Source organism: Aspergillus sclerotioniger (assembly GCF_003184525.1).
Source record: "Aspergillus sclerotioniger CBS 115572 chromosome Unknown BO94scaffold_6, whole genome shotgun sequence".
Lineage (NCBI taxonomy): Eukaryota > Fungi > Ascomycota > Eurotiomycetes > Eurotiales > Aspergillaceae > Aspergillus > Aspergillus sclerotioniger.
In genome coordinates, this window is record NW_020290996.1 from 1,235,793 (window position 1) to 1,253,550 (window position 17,758).

General features: G+C 47.8%; 5 protein-coding genes across 5 annotated transcripts; 2 read left to right on the forward strand and 3 right to left on the reverse strand.

Moving 5' to 3' along the window:
* The first annotated feature begins 44 nt into the window (after positions 1 to 44).
* Positions 45 to 2,564, forward strand: BO94DRAFT_353830 (putative RSC complex subunit Sfh1). Its single transcript, XM_025607120.1, has 4 exons — positions 45 to 661; positions 754 to 1,920; positions 1,986 to 2,070; positions 2,128 to 2,564. The coding sequence occupies exons 1-4, from the start codon at positions 309 to 311 to the stop codon at positions 2,224 to 2,226; spliced, it is 1,704 nt and encodes a 567-aa protein (XP_025470577.1). The 5' UTR covers positions 45 to 308; the 3' UTR covers positions 2,227 to 2,564.
* A 926-nt stretch (positions 2,565 to 3,490) lies between these two features.
* BO94DRAFT_622159 (uncharacterized protein) lies at positions 3,491 to 4,359 on the reverse strand (the record flags this gene model as incomplete). Its single annotated transcript, XM_025617049.1, has 2 exons — positions 3,491 to 3,635; positions 3,802 to 4,359. The coding sequence occupies 2 exons, from the start codon at positions 4,357 to 4,359 to the stop codon at positions 3,588 to 3,590; spliced, it is 606 nt and encodes a 201-aa protein (XP_025470578.1). The 3' UTR covers positions 3,491 to 3,587.
* Positions 4,360 to 5,071: 712 nt separating this feature from the next.
* Positions 5,072 to 6,475, reverse strand: pex20 (the record flags this gene model as incomplete). The annotated part of the gene is made up of 4 exons (XM_025615539.1): positions 5,072 to 5,214; positions 5,304 to 5,409; positions 5,519 to 6,307; positions 6,362 to 6,475. 4 exons carry the CDS (start codon positions 6,473 to 6,475, stop codon positions 5,072 to 5,074), a joined length of 1,152 nt encoding a protein of 383 aa, XP_025470579.1.
* Positions 6,476 to 6,825: 350 nt separating this feature from the next.
* sec13 (GTPase-activating protein SEC13) lies at positions 6,826 to 8,470 on the forward strand. The gene is made up of 6 exons (XM_025611191.1): positions 6,826 to 7,000; positions 7,067 to 7,111; positions 7,201 to 7,316; positions 7,384 to 7,414; positions 7,484 to 7,893; positions 7,966 to 8,470. Exons 1-6 carry the CDS (start codon positions 6,998 to 7,000, stop codon positions 8,288 to 8,290), a joined length of 930 nt encoding a protein of 309 aa, XP_025470580.1. The 5' UTR covers positions 6,826 to 6,997; the 3' UTR covers positions 8,291 to 8,470.
* BO94DRAFT_622162 (MFS myo-inositol transporter) lies at positions 8,435 to 12,589 on the reverse strand (the record flags this gene model as incomplete). Its single annotated transcript, XM_025617050.1, has 7 exons — positions 12,289 to 12,589; positions 11,899 to 12,195; positions 10,677 to 11,814; positions 9,458 to 9,880; positions 9,112 to 9,403; positions 8,949 to 9,043; positions 8,435 to 8,896 (listed from the first exon to the last, which is right to left on the reverse strand). The coding sequence occupies exons 1-7, from the start codon at positions 12,468 to 12,470 to the stop codon at positions 8,435 to 8,437; spliced, it is 2,889 nt and encodes a 962-aa protein (XP_025470581.1). The 5' UTR covers positions 12,471 to 12,589.
* Between the last annotated feature and the right edge of the window lie 5,169 nt (positions 12,590 to 17,758).

Below are 17,758 nucleotides of genomic sequence, written 5' to 3' on the forward strand. Positions count from 1 at the left end.
GCTAGCAGGAAGTCTGGCAAAACGCGACGAGCAGAAAAGGCGGAGCTCGACCGCGATCACCGTCAAAGAGGAGCTTTGGCTTCGATTCAAGTCTCCCCGTTTCGTACGTGCATTACCCAACCGTTCTTTTTCCCCGTGACGGTTCTGTTCCAGCGCTTTCCTTCGGTGCAGCGATACTTCGGTCTTACCTCTCAAATTCATCGTCCACTCTCCTCCATTGTCTGCCCTTTCTTCGAGCGGATTGTACGCTGCTTGTTCGCCGATCGACTTGCGCAGTGTCTGAAAGGGACATGTCCCTGACCAGCTAAATGGCCAACATGTCCCCTCTCAGAGGTTACATCACATCGTACCCGCCACGAGTGCGCCAGTATGGTAATGCGCTTCTTACTCCGATTATCCCACCCAGTCAGGTGGGCCCAACGCCGCGAACGACGAAGCGAGGAACCGCCGCAATCAATTATGCAGAAGATGGATTCGATGATGAAGACTTCGAGGACAGTGAAGGACCCCGGCGGCCCACTGGGCTAAGAAGTCTTCGACGGGAGGAGTCAACGTTCGACAAGGTTCCTTTGGCGGAAAAACTGGGGAAAGAGATACACGCCCCCGTCGAGGTTCAAGGGGTCTTCCGGGATTGGATGATCAAGAGAATGTTGCGACCAGCGTATGTGCCGCTTGACCTGCTTAATCGCTTTGTTCTTGCATCTGTACATCTCCTGCCATGGTGCTGACTTGAGCCTTTCTCTCTTACCACAGTTGCGCCGATCAATTGCAAATCCAAGCGCAACTTCCCCTCACGCTTATACCTATACGAATTGACCTAGAGATCCCAGCGCATCAACCTTTAGAGCCCTTCCCATTGCCGCGAACTATCCTTGATCCTAGCATCAACCCTACGTTGCCCGCATACAGACGGCCGGAGGCACTGCCTGCCTACCGAATCAAGGATACCTTTCTTTGGAATCTTCATGAAGCGCTCGCGACGCCTGAAGAATTTGCCGTCGGGTTCGTTCGCGATATGGACCTGCCAAACCCACAAGCCATGACGATGACGATTAGCAACCAGATCCGCCAGCAATTGGAAGAATATGCCGGCGTTGCGCTACACCCGTTGTTCCAGAGCGTGCAGCCAAAGCTTCCGGCCCCACAGGCTGGCCTGTCGCGGGATGTGTCTGCTACTCCGGTTTCTGCCCACGCCGCAACACCTGATAGCAGAGCTAACCAGGTGACGGTGACCAAAGAGCCCCTGGTCAACGACAGCATTCTGAATCCAGACGATGCATATCGGTGCCTGATAAACTTGAATATCAACTTGCAGAACAAGTTGTATACAGACAAGTTTGAATGGTCTCTGTTGCATCCCCCGGGCATGGCTGAGGAGTTTGCCAGAACTACGTGCGCGGACCTTGGTTTGGGCGGAGAATGGGTTGGGGCCATCGCGCATGGTATCTATGAAGCTGTCCTGAAGTTAAAGAAGGAAGTTTGTGAAAGTGGTGGGCTCATTAGCGGCATGGGCGGTTACGGTAACGAGATTGATAACCAAGCTGCGAATGGCGCTGAGGCAGGTTGGCGATATGACCCCGAGGGTCTGGGCGACGAATGGGAACCTAAGGTAGAGACGCTGTCAAAAGAGGAGATTGAAAAACGCGAAGGTGATCGTGAACGTCAGATCCGACGTCTACGTCGAGAAACGGCTAGATTCTCCTCGACTGCCGGCATTACGCCAGACACTTCCCGACAAGGTAGCGGCTATTTCGATGTGGATAGCGAGACCCCCCTAGGGCGAGGCGAGAGAAGCAAGAGGAAGAAACGATTCCGCAGCCTGAGCCCCTTGGGGAGGGGAGGGACCCCTGGTGGACGGGGGACGCCCGACACTGGTTCTGGAGCCGGCTATGGGGGAGGTGGTGGGACACTCTCTGACTGGTTTGTCATGCCTTCGAACTCTTCATTAGCATGCTATGTACTGACCACCTTCCTTGGTCTGGTAGGGAACGTCAGAATTGGCGCTGCACCAACTGTATGGTCTGGGGTACCGCTGTTTGGGCTGTACGAGATGGCCCAGCAGGCCAAAGGGTAGGAGAGATGCTATACCTTTCTGGAAATACTGTTCACTGACTTTTGCTATCCCAGACACTCTGCCACAACTGTGGTCTTTTGTACGAACGAGACAAGGTGGCCCCCGAATGGTCGAGAGATCTGCACCGTCACGATATGCCCATCGGTCGGTAGTAGATCGTGCAAAAGGGTCCGCGTAGATTTTCCGTCTCTACGCTCTGTACCTATACGGCAGAGGTGAGACTCCACACTGATGCGATAATTCACGGTCAGGACAAGTCTGATCAGTCTGATCAGTCTGGTCCGTTCACCAGGCCGGCTTTTTCGTAGTATTCCTACGATTCTGACGTGATGAATCCTCGTCGGAAAGCCCCAGCCTGCCTTGTTTCCCTGCCGGAACACAGTCAATGTACTATCTGATTTGATGATATCTCTAATGAACCTCTATAGTCGGGACAGGCGTTTTCATTTTCTTGATTCATTGCTTCCCCATCTCTTTCTAATACGTTTCATTACGGAGCAATATCTATTCTACCTACCTTTGTCATAGCGGATAGGTCTCATACACACCATCGAACGTATGGCCACCTGAACAACGACTATTCTTTTATTTTCCGGACTGTCTGATTTTCACCCTATCTTCTATTCTTCTTCCTTTCCAGGGTCTTGTTAACTTGTTTGTGCGAAAGATCTATTACGGCGTACTTGAGAATAAGGGCGGAATATGAAGTACTAACTACCTGCTGTAAGGTAATTCAACGCATACTGATATTGGGATAGCGTTCAAGCTTCTACTATGCTTCCTACCTGTTTCCCCTTTCGTATGATCATGTTCTGTCATGAATATCAGTCATGATATCCTTGTTTCATTATGGCCCCAAGACTCTTCTTTTTGGGCATTCGGTACACAGTACAGTAATGGTCTCTTGTTGGAGATCCGTGCAGAGGCGTCTGTAGCTTCCAGGGCTCTTTTGAAGACGCTATGGCATTGCAGGATTGCGTGACAGCTGTTGGCGACGCCTTTGTAGTTTATCCTATGCACTGCTAGGCCGTCGACCATGGGATGATCCGCGACAGCTCGCGTGGGCATAACATTGGCGAATAGCCTGGTTTCCTCTTCTTTTCTTTGTCTGCCTAATTTTGTGGATATGTTATGGCGGGTGGCAGAGCATATGAAGGTGTAGTGTTCATAGTTTATACTTCTTCCATCGATATAAGTCCCCGACCTCCACGAGCCTTGACAGAAAAGAAAAAGAAAAGAAAGAAAAAGCCCACATAACGATGATCCAATAAACACGATAACCAAGTCTATCACATGTAATCTAAACTACTATGACGAATTACTATTCTATTTTTCTATTCGTCATTACATTCCTCATGCATGACATGCATGTGCACTCACGCCCACCCATGATATTAGAAAGCCTAGATACAGGCTCAACCGAAAAAATAAAGCAACTCAACCATAGCAGACCAAGCAAAGGAATGAATAGAGAGAAATGAGACAAGTTCAACGATCTCGATTCACTCCTTCCCTAAGAAGACCGACGCGCCTTCTTCCCAGTGCATGATTCCAGAGGCTCCTAAACCATACAGATATTAATATAAATCCATAAGCCAGTATTCGCAGACCAAAAGCACACACATCAGGTGATGCAGATTGAATACCTTCTAAAGGGGTACCAACAATAAAATAATATTGAAAAAAAAATCCAAAGAACAATAAGTGAATCAATTAGAGAGACTTACAGACCGAGCCCGTCTCTTCCTCCCAACATGACCAACATACTCTTCCTCTCGTTCATGGCCTTGTTCTGTCGGAATCTTCCTACCCACAAACCCACTACCCAGACAAATCACATTCCTCGCGCCCTGTACCTTAATCCCCGTGTTGATGTTGACCATGACAGATTGCAGGGATTCATTGGTGAGATTAAGTAGTCCCGTGCGATGGAGAGCAGCGATAATGGATGTGGCCATATCTGTTAGTTTTGACTGTCGATTTCGCTGTGCTGATTGGAGTATGGGGGTTGATGAAGGTGACGATGGTGGTGATGTTGCTGGGATGGAAGGGAGGATGATGCTGTTTGCGTTTCCTAGGACGCTGATGGACGCGTCGATATGGATGGCTATCGGGCGGGGTGTCGCCCATTGGAGGGAACTTTCACCGTCTATTTGTTTGGGGAGACCGTGAACAGGAGGGGAGTATGGAGGTGGAGGAGTAGCGGCTTCAGGATTCTCAGGACCATTTTGCGGTTCGGCGATTTTGTGGACCTGATGGAGGACGGACTCGGACGGAGGAAGCATTGCGAGGAATGGCAGGTCTAATGAGCGCTCGAAGTGACAGAAAAGCCAGGGTAGATGCAAAGACTAAGTATGGCAGAGGAGCGTTGTGGCAAATAGACCTAGTACTTTGTAGGGGCAGCCTTTAACAGAATAAAAGGGTGAGCGAAGAGGGCATCTGGGTGAGATGGATTGCTACCGTGAGAACAATAGCATGCAATTGAGATAAATAAGTGCCATAATAAAATCAGTCTAATGGGGAAGAAAGGTCACATCAATAAACCAACTGTCCCCCGCCAACACCATCTGCTAATAGGCTGAGACAGCACTCCATTGCGCCAAAATAGTTCAAATTTGCATCAGATCACCAGTTTGGGGAAGTGTTGCTCTGTAACAATGCCACCAGCCCCCTGAATTGACGTTCTCTGGCTGTGGTATTGTTCTTTTTTATCAATAGGCAGAATAGGGTCACGTGCTGATTGAGAGACTGAGGGTCCAGCACTGTACAACCTGGAAACCCCAAATGATGAATAGAGCCATCTGAATAAACAAGGCCACAATTTCTGACACACCATGATTTGGGGAAAGCTTCCAGCCAACTAGCACCGCTCGACACTTGTGCGATGTAACCATATCCATAAGATTCCCCAACGCAGCCACCCAAGCCATCCTGGTCCAATACTTTGCCTGTTTCCGGCTCCAAAAGGCTTAAAAAGATGGAAGGCTAAATAATCGCTTAAGCCCAGCGGTCTCCATGATTCCAGTCCTCGTATGGACAGTGGTCCCCGCTAGGATTGAAACCAACAGATGAGCTTATCGGGCTGTTGCCACTCGTAAGAGTAGTGGAATCCGGTTCCTTGAAAATCCCGTGTGTCGTGTCTACTTGGTAAATGTTGGTTAGCTTCTCTTGCCCATCATTCTAGTCAGCATGCAGAGCAGTAGGTTCTCTAGCACGCCATCAAACTTACTGGCAGTTATGCGGCCATCTCGGGCCTTTTGTCCTATTGTCCGCCCTTGTTGTTCTTTCTGACGCTCCGGATAATATCGGCCGCCTGGGTGTAGTGGCTGTGAAGTCTAGATACTGATTAGCAGAAACAAAGGCCGGCGCGCAAAGACTTGATTATACCAGCGTTCGTTCCACGCCAGCCGAATTTTGATTTATTCACGGACTGCTGGTACTGACTTCGCGGAATTCATCGCCCTCGATGTGGACCTCACGGTCACGAATGCGGCGCATCAGGGCAAGAAAGTTGCTTTCTCTAAACTTCTGGCTTTGCTCATGTTTGACGCTATCCAGTAACTGCCCCGCAGTCCGAGCGAGCTCGTCTGCATCGTTCACTCGTGCCTGTGCATCATTCTTGTCGGTTTGAGGGATGGTATCCGATCCAATCTTGATAGTCTCTTCAGTATTTTCAGCGAAAGCTTGTTCCCTTTCCCCAGTATCTTCCGCTCTAATCTGAGTGGTCTCGGCTTCCTGCAACATCATGTCTGTCCGCGCCTGCTCAAATGCAGCTTCAAATGCAGATTCGTCAAATGCTTCTGCCGAAGGTTGCTGATTTGCTGTTGTTTCTTGCACACGAGAAACTGCGGTTACATGTATAGGATAGTGAGGTGCAAAGGACGGCTGAAACCCTTGGACATGCGGTTGGTGCTGCTGAATAGGGGATTGTTGTTGTTGCTGATGCTTAGCAAACTCATTCTGCCAACCCTGTTGTGACATGGCCGACATTGCAGCTATAGATGGCCCCGGTATTTGATTAAGTGAATGTGAAGGTCCTGAGATATTCATTTTCTGAAAGTCTGCCGCCCAACCGGACGCCTCTGCCGGGTTGGATACCGGGAAACGAGGAGCGGGCGTGACGAAAGGGCCTGTATGTTGTATACTGGGAAGGGGCGTCCCTGCTAAATTGGACTCAAAAGTGGCAAATTCGGAATCAAGTACACCTTCGTTGGGGTTCTGCGACCGAAAACCCTGGTAATTTGATGAGTACGATCCAGATGGTCATATGGACCGCGAGGGACTCACCTGAGAAGGTGACTGCCGAGCAATAAATCTATCCTGTTGAAGGGTACGATCGACAGATGCATGCTTCTGGAAATTCTGAAGCGCATTCGAGGGTCCACACAGAGCATCACCCATGATGCCAATTGAGGTTAAACACGAGCCGGTGAGGATAGGACAGGTTGATTGCTTTTTGTGTTGAGGACAGAATTCGAGATGCGCTTGGTGAAGGAGTACCTGATGCTGTGCTATGTATGCAGAGTGTATGATACAAACGTAAGGCGAGGTTCATCAAAAGACAAGAAAAGAACGAGAGGAGGCAAAAGCATGAGACGAGTAGTAACAAGAAGATAGCAGGCCGCGGGGCAGAGCGACCGAGGACTACCGAGGCCCAGTTCACGTGCTCCGGGGCGTGACTGGAGATGGCTGACTGAGCCGATAAGATAAGATCGGGCTGCGGCTGACTGCGAAACGGACAAGCTGGCGGTGTTTTGCTGCCGCTGTCGCTGCTGCTTCTCCTGTTGCGTGTTGATTTGGCCCACCATCGCCGCCTACTCCCCCAGAAACGACCCCTAATACTGCACGACAGGGCCACCCACGTGCTTTCGTTCTTGTTTTTCTTCGGTGTCAATCTTTGTTACGAGCAGAAAGTTGATCAAAATGGTGCGTCCAGGACTCGACGAGCCAAGGTGATCCGCTTATGAGCATTGCTAACGTGGGGACACCTAGGCGGCTGCTCAAGTAATATCCAATTCTGGACACGATGAGATGATTGTATGTGAATTGAACCTGCACCCTTAACGCTATTATGATAATAGTCTTGTGTCTTCTGTCTACCCCCTGAGACTGACGTCGGCGCATAGCACGATGCCGGGCTGGACTACTATGGCCGCAGATTGGCAACATGTTCGTCGGACAAAACGATAAAGATCTTTGAAATCGAAGGAGAGACACATCGGTTGATTGAAACCTTGAAAGGGTGAGCACTATATGTGTATAGCTGCATTACACGCCGTCAATTCTAATCTCCGTACGAACGAGAACAGGCATGAAGGAGCTGTGTGGTGCGTGGCATGGGTACGTCATGACTGCTTCCATTGCCAACTCCCCCTACCAGAATATGTCTCTTACTCTTGTCTTCTCTAGGCGCATCCTAAGTTCGGAACTATTCTCGCCTCCTCCTCGTACGATGGAAAGGTACTCATCTGGCGCGAACAACACCAGAACACTACATCACCCGTCGGTGGCGGCGCTTGGACAAAGGTATTCGACTTCTCTCTCCACACTGCCTCAGTGAACATGGTTTCTTGGGCTCCACATGAGAGTGGCTGTCTCCTGGCCTGCGCCTCTTCAGACGGGCATGTCAGCGTTCTCGAGTTCCGAGACAACAGCTGGACTCACCAGATCTTCCACGCCCACGGCATGGGTGTGAACTCTATCAGCTGGGCACCTGCTGCCACCCCTGGTAGCTTGATCAGCTCCAATCCCGGACCGGGTCAACAGCGGAGATTCGTCACCGGCGGAAGTGACAATATGCTGAAGATCTGGGACTACAGGTACGCTCGATGAGTTGTCATGCACTGATAGTTTGTTAGATGGGACTGTACTGATCTTATGCACCACTGCAGCCCGGAAACTAAGGCCTACAACCTCACGCAGACTTTGGAAGGCCACTCCGACTGGGTCCGAGACGTCGCTTGGTCTCCTAGCATTCTTTCTAAGTCCTACATCGCCTCTGCCTCCCAAGATAAGACTGTTCGGATCTGGACCTCCGATGCGTCAAACCCTGGTCAGTGGACTAGCCAGCAACTCGAGTTCGATACTGTTCTCTGGCGGGTCAGCTGGAGCCCTAGCGGGAACATTCTTGCCGTGAGCGGCGGCGATAACAAGGTTAGCCTGTGGAAAGAAAACCTCAAGGGGCAATGGGAGAAGGTAAAGGATATTGAGGAGTAGGCTTGAATATTGCATTTCTTTCTATCTTCCGTCATTCTTACTATGTGCGATAATGGATGAACTGGGTGTCTGGCATGCATGTACTTCATCCGACCCAGATATTGCTTGTCAAAAATCAAAAGGAGCTCAAAAACAGGTGAAAGGTTATGGTTTCCAGAAAATGAAGGGGCCTCTATCCGCCGTGTCAATCATGTCTACCCAACTTCCTAGCATGATCCTGCCCCCTGGAAGAATCACGCCCTCGTATCCACGAATCCAGTAGAACTCGGTCTCCAGGTCAGAAGGCGGCCATCCTTCCTGGAAGAACCAAGCATAGTCGTCTGCCGCAGGCTCTGTGGCATCATATGCAGGAACGGGGAGATGATCGTCGGGGTCCCGCTCATATACCGCAAAGCAAATACGACACCAGCCAGGAAAACCACCCTGGGGTATAGGAATTGGTTCGTAGAATCCTCGCACCAAACATACCACATTGTCAAAAGACTCGGGTGACTTCTGAATTCCGCGAAAATATGATCGTTGGGAGTTCGAGGAATCAACAGGAATTATTGTTTCAAATAATGGCGGCCAGTTCAAAGGGTTAGGGTCTGATTTGATTTGGAGAGACTGCACAGTCGATTAGCCCTGTATCAGTTTCAATTATATATGGCATCCTCACTGTGAATCCGACTTGTGTCCAATGACTATCTAGGTCTGCGCATGTCTGACGGTTCTCGAGCTTCCCCAGCGACACCGGATACGGATGAATACATGCTATACATTTGCAGTTTAGTATTCGCCATGTTTGCTTGCGAAAACCGAGTAATCGAAGGATGACTGACAATAATATCCTAGCCAGGGAGCGCTGGCTTCAAGGGGTGCAACCTTGCCCCATGGCGTTGGCTTGTAATATGATGGCAAGCTAGAGTAAGAACCGCAAAATGTTGCTTCGTCCGGGTTGAGAAGATGGCGAAGCCAGAAATTGCGTATATCAAGTGTCTTTCCTAGGTCTAGTTTATTCGAGTGTACGACTGGTCTGATCTCGACGCCATAAGTGTAGACCGCGCCGATGTCATAGTCCGTTCTGAGACAACGAACAGACATCAGAGGATCCAGAGCCAAGCCAGTGAGACACTATCGAAAGTCAGATTCTACTCTCTCATGTATATAAACTGCTGGGGTATCTACCAATTGGATCGCACAGAAAAGATCTGAAGGCCGACCGGCTTCCTTTTGGCCGTAGCCGCTGACTGGCCTGTTCAAAAAATCGGAGCCGAGGAGAAGACGTCGAATTCTCTCAAGATTCTTGGAAATCGGTTGCTTGTTCGATTCCAAAAGCATATCTCGCACAACTTCTAACCAGAATGTCTGCTTCTCTTTCTGGCCGTATTGGAAATAGATCAATCTCGAGAGAACAATGGCGCGAATCTGATATTTAGTTTTGATCTCGTTGGATGAATCGTGTCGGGGGACGTCATAAAAATCTTTGAAGCGTCTTCGCCAGACGGAGGATTGGGCTGGAAGTATCTTCGCTGCTAGTGAAGAGCAGCACCGGGCAAAGTTTACAATATCAACGTCGTGTGGAAGCAGATAGGCGATATACTGGACGATCTGAAGACATAATTAGCGATGTGTATGTATATATAGGTGGATATGATCAGAGTCAGCACCTCTGTGGGCAATCGAAGGAAATGATTCAACAGACAAATGCCTCCAATGACTGGTCTTTGGGGACTCATATTTGCTGACCGCTTGAAGGACAAGCAAGTCGACCCTAGTGCTACACGACAGTATGGCGTCGTCTTGTACGTATCCAGGGTAGGTGGGAAGCGACTTAGAATAGCCTCATTAAAGCATATACGGAGTGATTCATGAAAAGGCCGGCACGCTTTGAACTTCGGACTCTCACAAAGGCAGAGAGAAACTCAGACTGAGGCAGATGAGACCGGATGGTAAGGCTTCACTTTCCGATATGTGAGACAATGTTGATGACTTTCTGTCAAATGGAGGATTAACTCATGATGGCAGCGTTATTCGCTCTACCTACCCTCGCTTGAGCACGGCGATATTGTATGCTAGTCCATAGTCACGCAGACTCTTAAGCTTGCCATACCCTGGGTTCAGACGATCTTGGGATGTCCGGTTTGGCCGAGTCTGCTCCCTGCCAATCTGCATCTGGGATTGTAGACTTTGCTAGTGACTATATGTATATGATAAAGAAGATCAGACACAGAAAGCAGGATATCAATTTCTATAAGCCGGTCAATGTGACCAATTTAGCTTGATTCACTTCAGTACAAACCACGTAGGTTGAGTAGGTTTGCAGTCCCAATCTAAGATTCAATAAGAAATCCAAACCAATAATGCATTTAGCCGGATTCTATGAACAAAGCGTTCCTTGACTCACATCTAGACGGCTACGGCGTCGTCTTAGACTTTTCTGAACACCCCAGCCATCTGCTAGTAGTTCCTTGACTTCTTCCAGGCGGAGCCCGCTCATCTCGGGATAGATAGCCCAAACGCCAAACCAACCGATCACACACACAGCCGCATATGTCGCGAATGTCCATCCAGGAGACATCCACTCCATCATAGGCAAAAATGTAAGACCGACAACAAAGTTTGACCCCCAGTTTGTGGCAGTGGCCAGTGCTGATCCCAAGGAGCGCACGTTCAAAGGAAATAGTTCTGATTGCTGCCAAGGTACATTGCCTAGGCCAAAAGCGTAAGATGCTGTGTAGACAATGAGACATGTAAGAATAGCAACAGGGTGTAACGAGCCATTAGTTGTGACATCTCCTTCTGCTCGGACTGCTGACTCGGGCTTTGGCAAGTTGATGGAGGCAAACGTCATGGCACAAGCAACGAGTGAGAGGGCCATGAGTGGTATTGAGTAAAGAAGGATGCGGCGCCGACCAATTTTATCAATGAAGGCAAATGCAAGCAACGTAAATAAGAAATTGGTCATTGCCACCGATAATGACGTGAGAGTTGGTGATGAAAACGAAAGCATTGAGAATATAGTTGCTGAGAAATACATGAGGCTGTTGAATCCGCACAGTTGCTGTATTCCTTGCAGCATAACTGCTATTATCAACGCCCTGCGATTTCCACCAACGAGGGCTAAACTTCGAGCACACTGCGTAATATTCTCAAGCCAATGCCGATTGTCTGTGAAAGGTTTGTTGGTTTGGCCCAATTCGTCCTCCTCTTGAGCCACTTCTCTTTGGATATCACGCATCACTGTCTTGGCCATGAGGTTGTTGTCGGACTTGCCCCCGTAGACTTTCGATAGGACATTTGTAGCTTTTTCTTCGAATCCCGCCTGCACCAACCACCGAGGCGTTTCTGGCAAAACCAAAACTATAAAAAACTGGAAGATCGCTGGCAGCATCCCGAGACCGACAATATACTGCCAGCCTCCAGAGATAGAAGAAAACAGCCAACCGACTATATAAGCGATGACTTGTCCGCCTGTAATGAAGAGGCTCAGGATCGTAACGAGTCTTCCTCTAACATGGGATGGTGCCAGCTCAGAGATATATCTGCCAGAGGTTAGACAACAGAGCAGAATTCCTCTCTCTATGCGGCGCTTCCCCCGGGGAGTCCTCGGCGAGGTTTGGACATACAATGGAGTCACCAGACTTGCTCCACCAACAGCCAGACCAACAATGCTTCTTCCAGCAATCATCCCCCATACTGTGGTCGTGACGGCCTGTATTAGAGCGCCCAGGGTGAAAAGCACATCTGCAACAAGGATAACCTTTCTGCGACCGAACTTATCCGCTAAGATCCCCGCCAGCGGGCTCGCAATCAGGGCGAACAAGCTCGTACAAGATGCTATTAGACTCTTGTCCAAAGTGGTGAGATTGCGATTGGAAAGGTCAGATCCGATCGACACTAGGGTCGAGGAAATGACACCTGTACTTTCAAGAACCAGAGTGTCAGTAACATGGGGGACAGGATTCGATTCTATTGAATGTCGTTGTCGGTAGGAAGACCGTCAGAACTGCACATACTCGTATCCAAATAACAACCCGCTTATACCCACAGAAAATGTCAGAGCATATATAAACCAGCCACTTGTCTGTCCTGTGTTGACATTGCCGTCGTCATGCTGGGGTTCGCGGTCTACCAAAGGCACCGAAGGGAGCAAAGGGGCATTGGGGTCGGTCGGCTCATTCTCCTCCCTGCGATTCATGGCTTAGGGTCCTGTAGCTTCTGTATGGGTATTTATAAGAGCCATGCCAAACGCACGTACGTCTCAAATTGTCAGGTACGGCTGATGATATCAGGTAGCTGAAGTTGTTGGGAGATAAGGGATCTGGGATCTGGAGAAGTGGCCGCTAACGCATGGGGTATTTTTACATAATAAAAGCTGACAGCTCACGAGACCCACTGCCCCCATTTCGAGTGGCGCAGCCATGGATCAAGATGAAGATGGAAGTGTCATCAGTCTCCCAGCAAAGTACCCCGTACAGCGGGAGAAATACTGCAGTGATGCTTGCACACCTATATTCTATGTTGGGACACAGAGTCTTTCGTTCCGTCTGTTCTCCAGATGGCCAGCGGATTTCCGTTTTGGCCTACTGGTATGAACTTAACATTCTACAACTTTTTAGCGCTATTGCTGCTCTTAGATGTACTTCAACGAGTTCTTCCGGCGAGCGACTTGGCATACCTATTCCCTATGATAGCAGTCCAGTCCTTCAAAGTGACAAATACGCGGTCTACTAGGTAACCAACACGAGGGAAGAAGGCTTATTATAGAATGCATATTAACGATAAAACATTCTGGAAACAACCAGGAAGTTTATGAACTGCATTTCTCATTGAACGCGTTGAAAAACTTCGACTGCAATTTGTGATCATCAAAATGCACTTCTATAATTAAAAAACAAACGTACGGGCCCTATCTAGATAATGAATCAAAGTGCATACTAAATCTAAATTCCGAGTATTGGAAAATTGCTTACTACTATAACTTATAGGGAGGATTGGTCTAGTGAATTACTTATTATATAGTAGATCTCTTGGCTACTATCCATGAACATGACTAGCATGCCAGTCAAGGCCGAGTGACAAACCATGGATACTAGTTATGTTGGAGGGCTTGGACTTTTTAGGATTTAACACCTATAATAGACTACAGATGGCAGTAAGCTCCTTTGTTGCAGAGACTGTGAGCTTAGGTACTAGAGCCAATATCTACTATTGCCAATAGGCTCAGGCTAATATACGAATGCCGGTCTGTCAGAACTGTACTATCTGATAGCAGAGATGAACGGAGCATTAGTATCTCCAACACAAGTCCTCTATTCAGGGTTAGAAAAAAAGACATCACCTTTTCTTCCCTCTTGACTGTGATCACAGCAACTGTGCCTGGAAGACGAAATGCTCTCTGAACGCCGTTCAATCAAGTCATGAACAAAAAATAAAATCTATAATAGTAGCTAATATCCTCTTTTATCTTTATTCTCGAATACGATAAATTAAATGATTCCAGGTTATCTTCCATACTATCTTATCCAACTGGCTAGATGATTATATCTCCTCGTCAATCACTTTACGCAACATCAGTCAGTAACTAACGTAATCCACTACCGAGCCGCCACCTACTACCGAGCCGCCACCTCACGCGTTTTTGGCACCGGTTAAAATCCTCGCTCAATTCAACCACCAACCATGCCTCCAAAAGCGCGTCAAAATTCAAGAAATCTAGTCGAGCAAGAAGGCAGGATTCTATTAACAATCTCTGCTATAGAAAACAAGCAAATCTCCCAAATTGCTAAAGCTGCGCGGGTCTATAATGTTCCACGTTCAACTCTACGGGACCGTCTTCATGGCCGCAATTATCGCAAGGAAGCACGCGCCAACTCCCATAAAATGACTTAAAATAAAGAGAAATCACTTGTATAATGGATCTTATCACTAGATCGTTGTGGAGGACCTCCCCGGCCATCTTATATACAAGAAATGGCTAATATTCTGCTTGCTAAACGTGGAACTACACCTATTCAAACTGTTAGAGAGAACTGGGTCTCTAAGTTTGTTAAACAACGTAATGAATTAAAAACCTGCTATACTCAATGCTATGATTATCGACGTGCTAAATGCGAGGATCCTAAGATTATACAAGAATGGTTTAATCATGTATAAATCACTATAATACAACAAGGGATTACACAGGAAGATATCTATAACTTCGATGAGACTGGCTTTGCTATGGGTCTAGTAACTACTACACAAGTAATTACTAGAGCTGATTACTATGGAAAAGCACGCCTTGTACAGCCAGATAATCGGGAATGGGTTACTTTAATTAAGTATATAAATGCTTCTAGTTAGATACTTTCTCCGTGTATCATCTTCAAGGGAAAGGCCCATATAGAAAGATGGTATTAGAGCAATCTACCACATGACTGGAGGATTAAAGTTAGTCCTAATAGCTAGACTAGTGATGAAATAAGCCTTCACTGGCTTCAAAATCTCTTTATTCCTGTTACTACTGGCCGTACAACGGGGAAATATTGTCTCCTAGTTCTTGATGACCATGGCAGTCATTTTTCACCTCAATTCGACCAGATATATAATGAGAATAATGCTATTCCTATCTATATGCCTGCTCATTCTTCATATCTACTGTAATCTCTGGATATTGGCTGCTTTTCACTGCTAAAACATGCGTACGGAGGCTTAGTAAAGAAGCAGATATATCTTAGATTGAATTATATTGATAAGCTTGACTTCCTTGAAGCTTTCCTTCAGGCGCGTACAGATATCTATACTACTAGCAATATCTGCAGTGATTTCTCTACTACTGGGCTAGTTCCATATAATCCAGAGCAAGTGCTCAGTCAGTTGAATATTCAACTAAGTACTCCGACACCACCAGGCAGCCGGTCAACCAATTCAGTGCCTAAGACACCCTATACTATCAGGCAGCTGGAGAAGCAAGCATCTACAATTAAGAAGCTGCTTAGGGCGCATACACAGAGCCCTTCCTCTTCTACAAAGGCTGCGCTAGATCAACTTATTAAAAGATGTGAATTAGCGATGAATAATGCTACTATTTTAGCACAAGAAAACCATGATCTACGAGCCGCACATGAGAAGAAGCTTCAAAAGCAAAAACTATCTATTAAGCAGCTTACTACTGCAGAAGGCCTTTCTATCCAGAAAGGCCAGGAGCGATTCCAGCAAGAGAATCAGGTTATTGAAGCTCAAGATACTGTGTCTAGGGATCTGGGGCTTCCTGCAGTTGGACCGCGCGTACGCGCGCCACCACAGTGTTCTAATTATCATATTCGGGGGCATACTAGGGTCAGATGTCCTAACCCACCTAGTAATTAGTTTTATAGAGAAATGCAATTGTTTTGTTGGTAAAGCGGTGCTTGAATCTAACATAGTCATGGAAATCGGAGCGGAGGTGGCGGCTCGGTAGTGGATTACGTTATTCCTTAAGCTGATTATATCATCCTGCTTGGCTTTACCGCCTCTGTGGACCCGCGTAGTCGGTGAAGTACTATGGAGTATCTACTAGCATCAACATTGCCAGCTCACGACCCCCATAGGACCTCGATAGCCGCACATCCTACGGCTCAAATCCCGAATGCAGCGTAGGAAATTTTAGTTGAGAGATTGCGTTTTGTACTAGGCTAAGCTGTGTGATAGTACTCCATACCGGTGTACCTACATACAGGTCGGTATCATATGTTTGTATCGATCAAACATTGGATTCTCTAGAAGGAAGACCACTGACTGCACCGTGAGCAACATGTAGTTACTTTGCAATAAGATCAGAGGTGAGTAAGCTCTGCTCCGTGACTAGGGTTGTAATAATGGCTTGACTACTGCACGTACTCGGTTTTGGCGGGATCAAACAACTTCCATTGATAGGGCCTCGCAGGGATGATCGATTTGAGTTTCCTGAGATCGCTTCAGGACAGCTGTTCATGGAACCGTGCAACTTTGGCTAGTTCTGCCAATCAAGGGAGCGGGCGCCACAGCTTGTCCACCCAGTGTGCTAAATCCAGATGGGTCAGTAGCAGGGCTACCCCATCCCAGGCCTCCAGTGGTGAAGATCCTAGTTGGACAGTGTTATGCCTACATCTGTACATGGGATTGCCCCTCAATGTCACCTAGGAGACTAATCCATCAGCAGAACCGGGCTTGGAGGCAAGGGCCGCATGGTGTTCCTGCTTCTGATCGTTTCATAGGAAGGAGCGCATCCAGCAAAGGTCTCTCTTTTACCCAAGGGGGGCCAAAATAGTAATCTGAAACATAGACCTAGGCCAACATTTGGTCGAACACAATAGGATGGTCTCTCGATAGCAGTAGAACTGAGTAATTAAAATAACAGCGACCGGCGTAAAAGCAGAATGGACACCAGTACGCCACCTATGAAAAAAAGCCTACAACTAGAACAAGAAGGCGGATAACTTCTGGATCGTATCCAAATGTCGTTCACGACTAGATACTCCAAATCGGATCTTACGATTCGATCAGAATCAAAACAATAATGGCACTAATCGAACTGAAGGACCTACCTCCGCCGTAGGTACGCACCACACAGACCCAGAGCCTGGGAAACAATAACATACAACAAACAAAGCCTTGGCCCAACAACAATTTATTAAAAATGGAGACCAAGGGCTCCAGCCCGGCCATCGGCCGGAAAAAATTGCTTTTCGAAGCTCGCGGTCCACGTTCCTCTCCGAGAAATTGGATCTATCATCCCGATCTGCTTTTGTGTCTACGAATTAAGCTTACTACGCACCGTTGACCTGGCAGTTTGACACATGAGACAGAGATACTCCGTATTACTACTAGTGTCACTAGTGGTCGCTCTCCATCTCTTCTTTTTTTCCTTGCGCTTAGCTCAAGATCGCGGCACCCGAAGAGACTGTATGCTACACACAAAATCCTGTGAACAATCGGTCCCTCCCGGAAAATAGATGCGACCGTACGGGTAGTGGGTTCGTTATATTCTCCTTCGGGTTTTCTATGTCGTCATATCTGGGAGAGCGGAAGGCGAAAGAGGGTCAGCAAGGAGGAAAGAAGGGGAAATTTTAAATTAGATCGGAAACTTGGACGGATAAGATGGGTAAAGATGAATAAGAAAGCTAAAAGAGGCAAAGGCTGGAGAAAGCATAACTAGGTAGCATCCCGCTTGTTCCTCTCGGTCCCGTGCCTTGGAACCGGCCGGTTGATGAAAGCTCAGGAACCAGTTATACCCAGATGGTTCTGTCGATGGTATTCCAGAGATCTCCCGCTTTGTTAGCCTGTATCCCCTTAGAGGCTCAACAGGCTAAGCTGAGAGTGCAGTAACTAGGGATACGGGGCTCCGTCCTATCTGTCCTGCGTAAGCCATAAACATGATATAAATCTTATTTATTATCATGATTGTGACTTCGCCAGCCAGCCGAGAGCTACAGTAAAAAGTGGGGATAGGCATGATGGCTTAGCCGTGTTACAAAATGGACCCAT

Coding starts and splice junctions, on each gene's coding strand:
- BO94DRAFT_353830 (XM_025607120.1), top strand. CDS start 309: ATGGCCAACATGTCCCCTCTCAGAGGTTACATCACATCGTACCCGCCA. Junction 662..753: donor AAGAGAATGTTGCGACCAGC/GTATGTGCCGCT, acceptor CTCTTACCACAG/TTGCGCCGATCAATTGCAAA. Junction 2,071..2,127: donor ATGGCCCAGCAGGCCAAAGG/GTAGGAGAGATG, acceptor TTGCTATCCCAG/ACACTCTGCCACAACTGTGG.
- sec13 (XM_025611191.1), top strand. Junction 7,317..7,383: donor TTGATTGAAACCTTGAAAGG/GTGAGCACTATA, acceptor GAACGAGAACAG/GCATGAAGGAGCTGTGTGGT. Junction 7,415..7,483: donor CTGTGTGGTGCGTGGCATGG/GTACGTCATGAC, acceptor TGTCTTCTCTAG/GCGCATCCTAAGTTCGGAAC.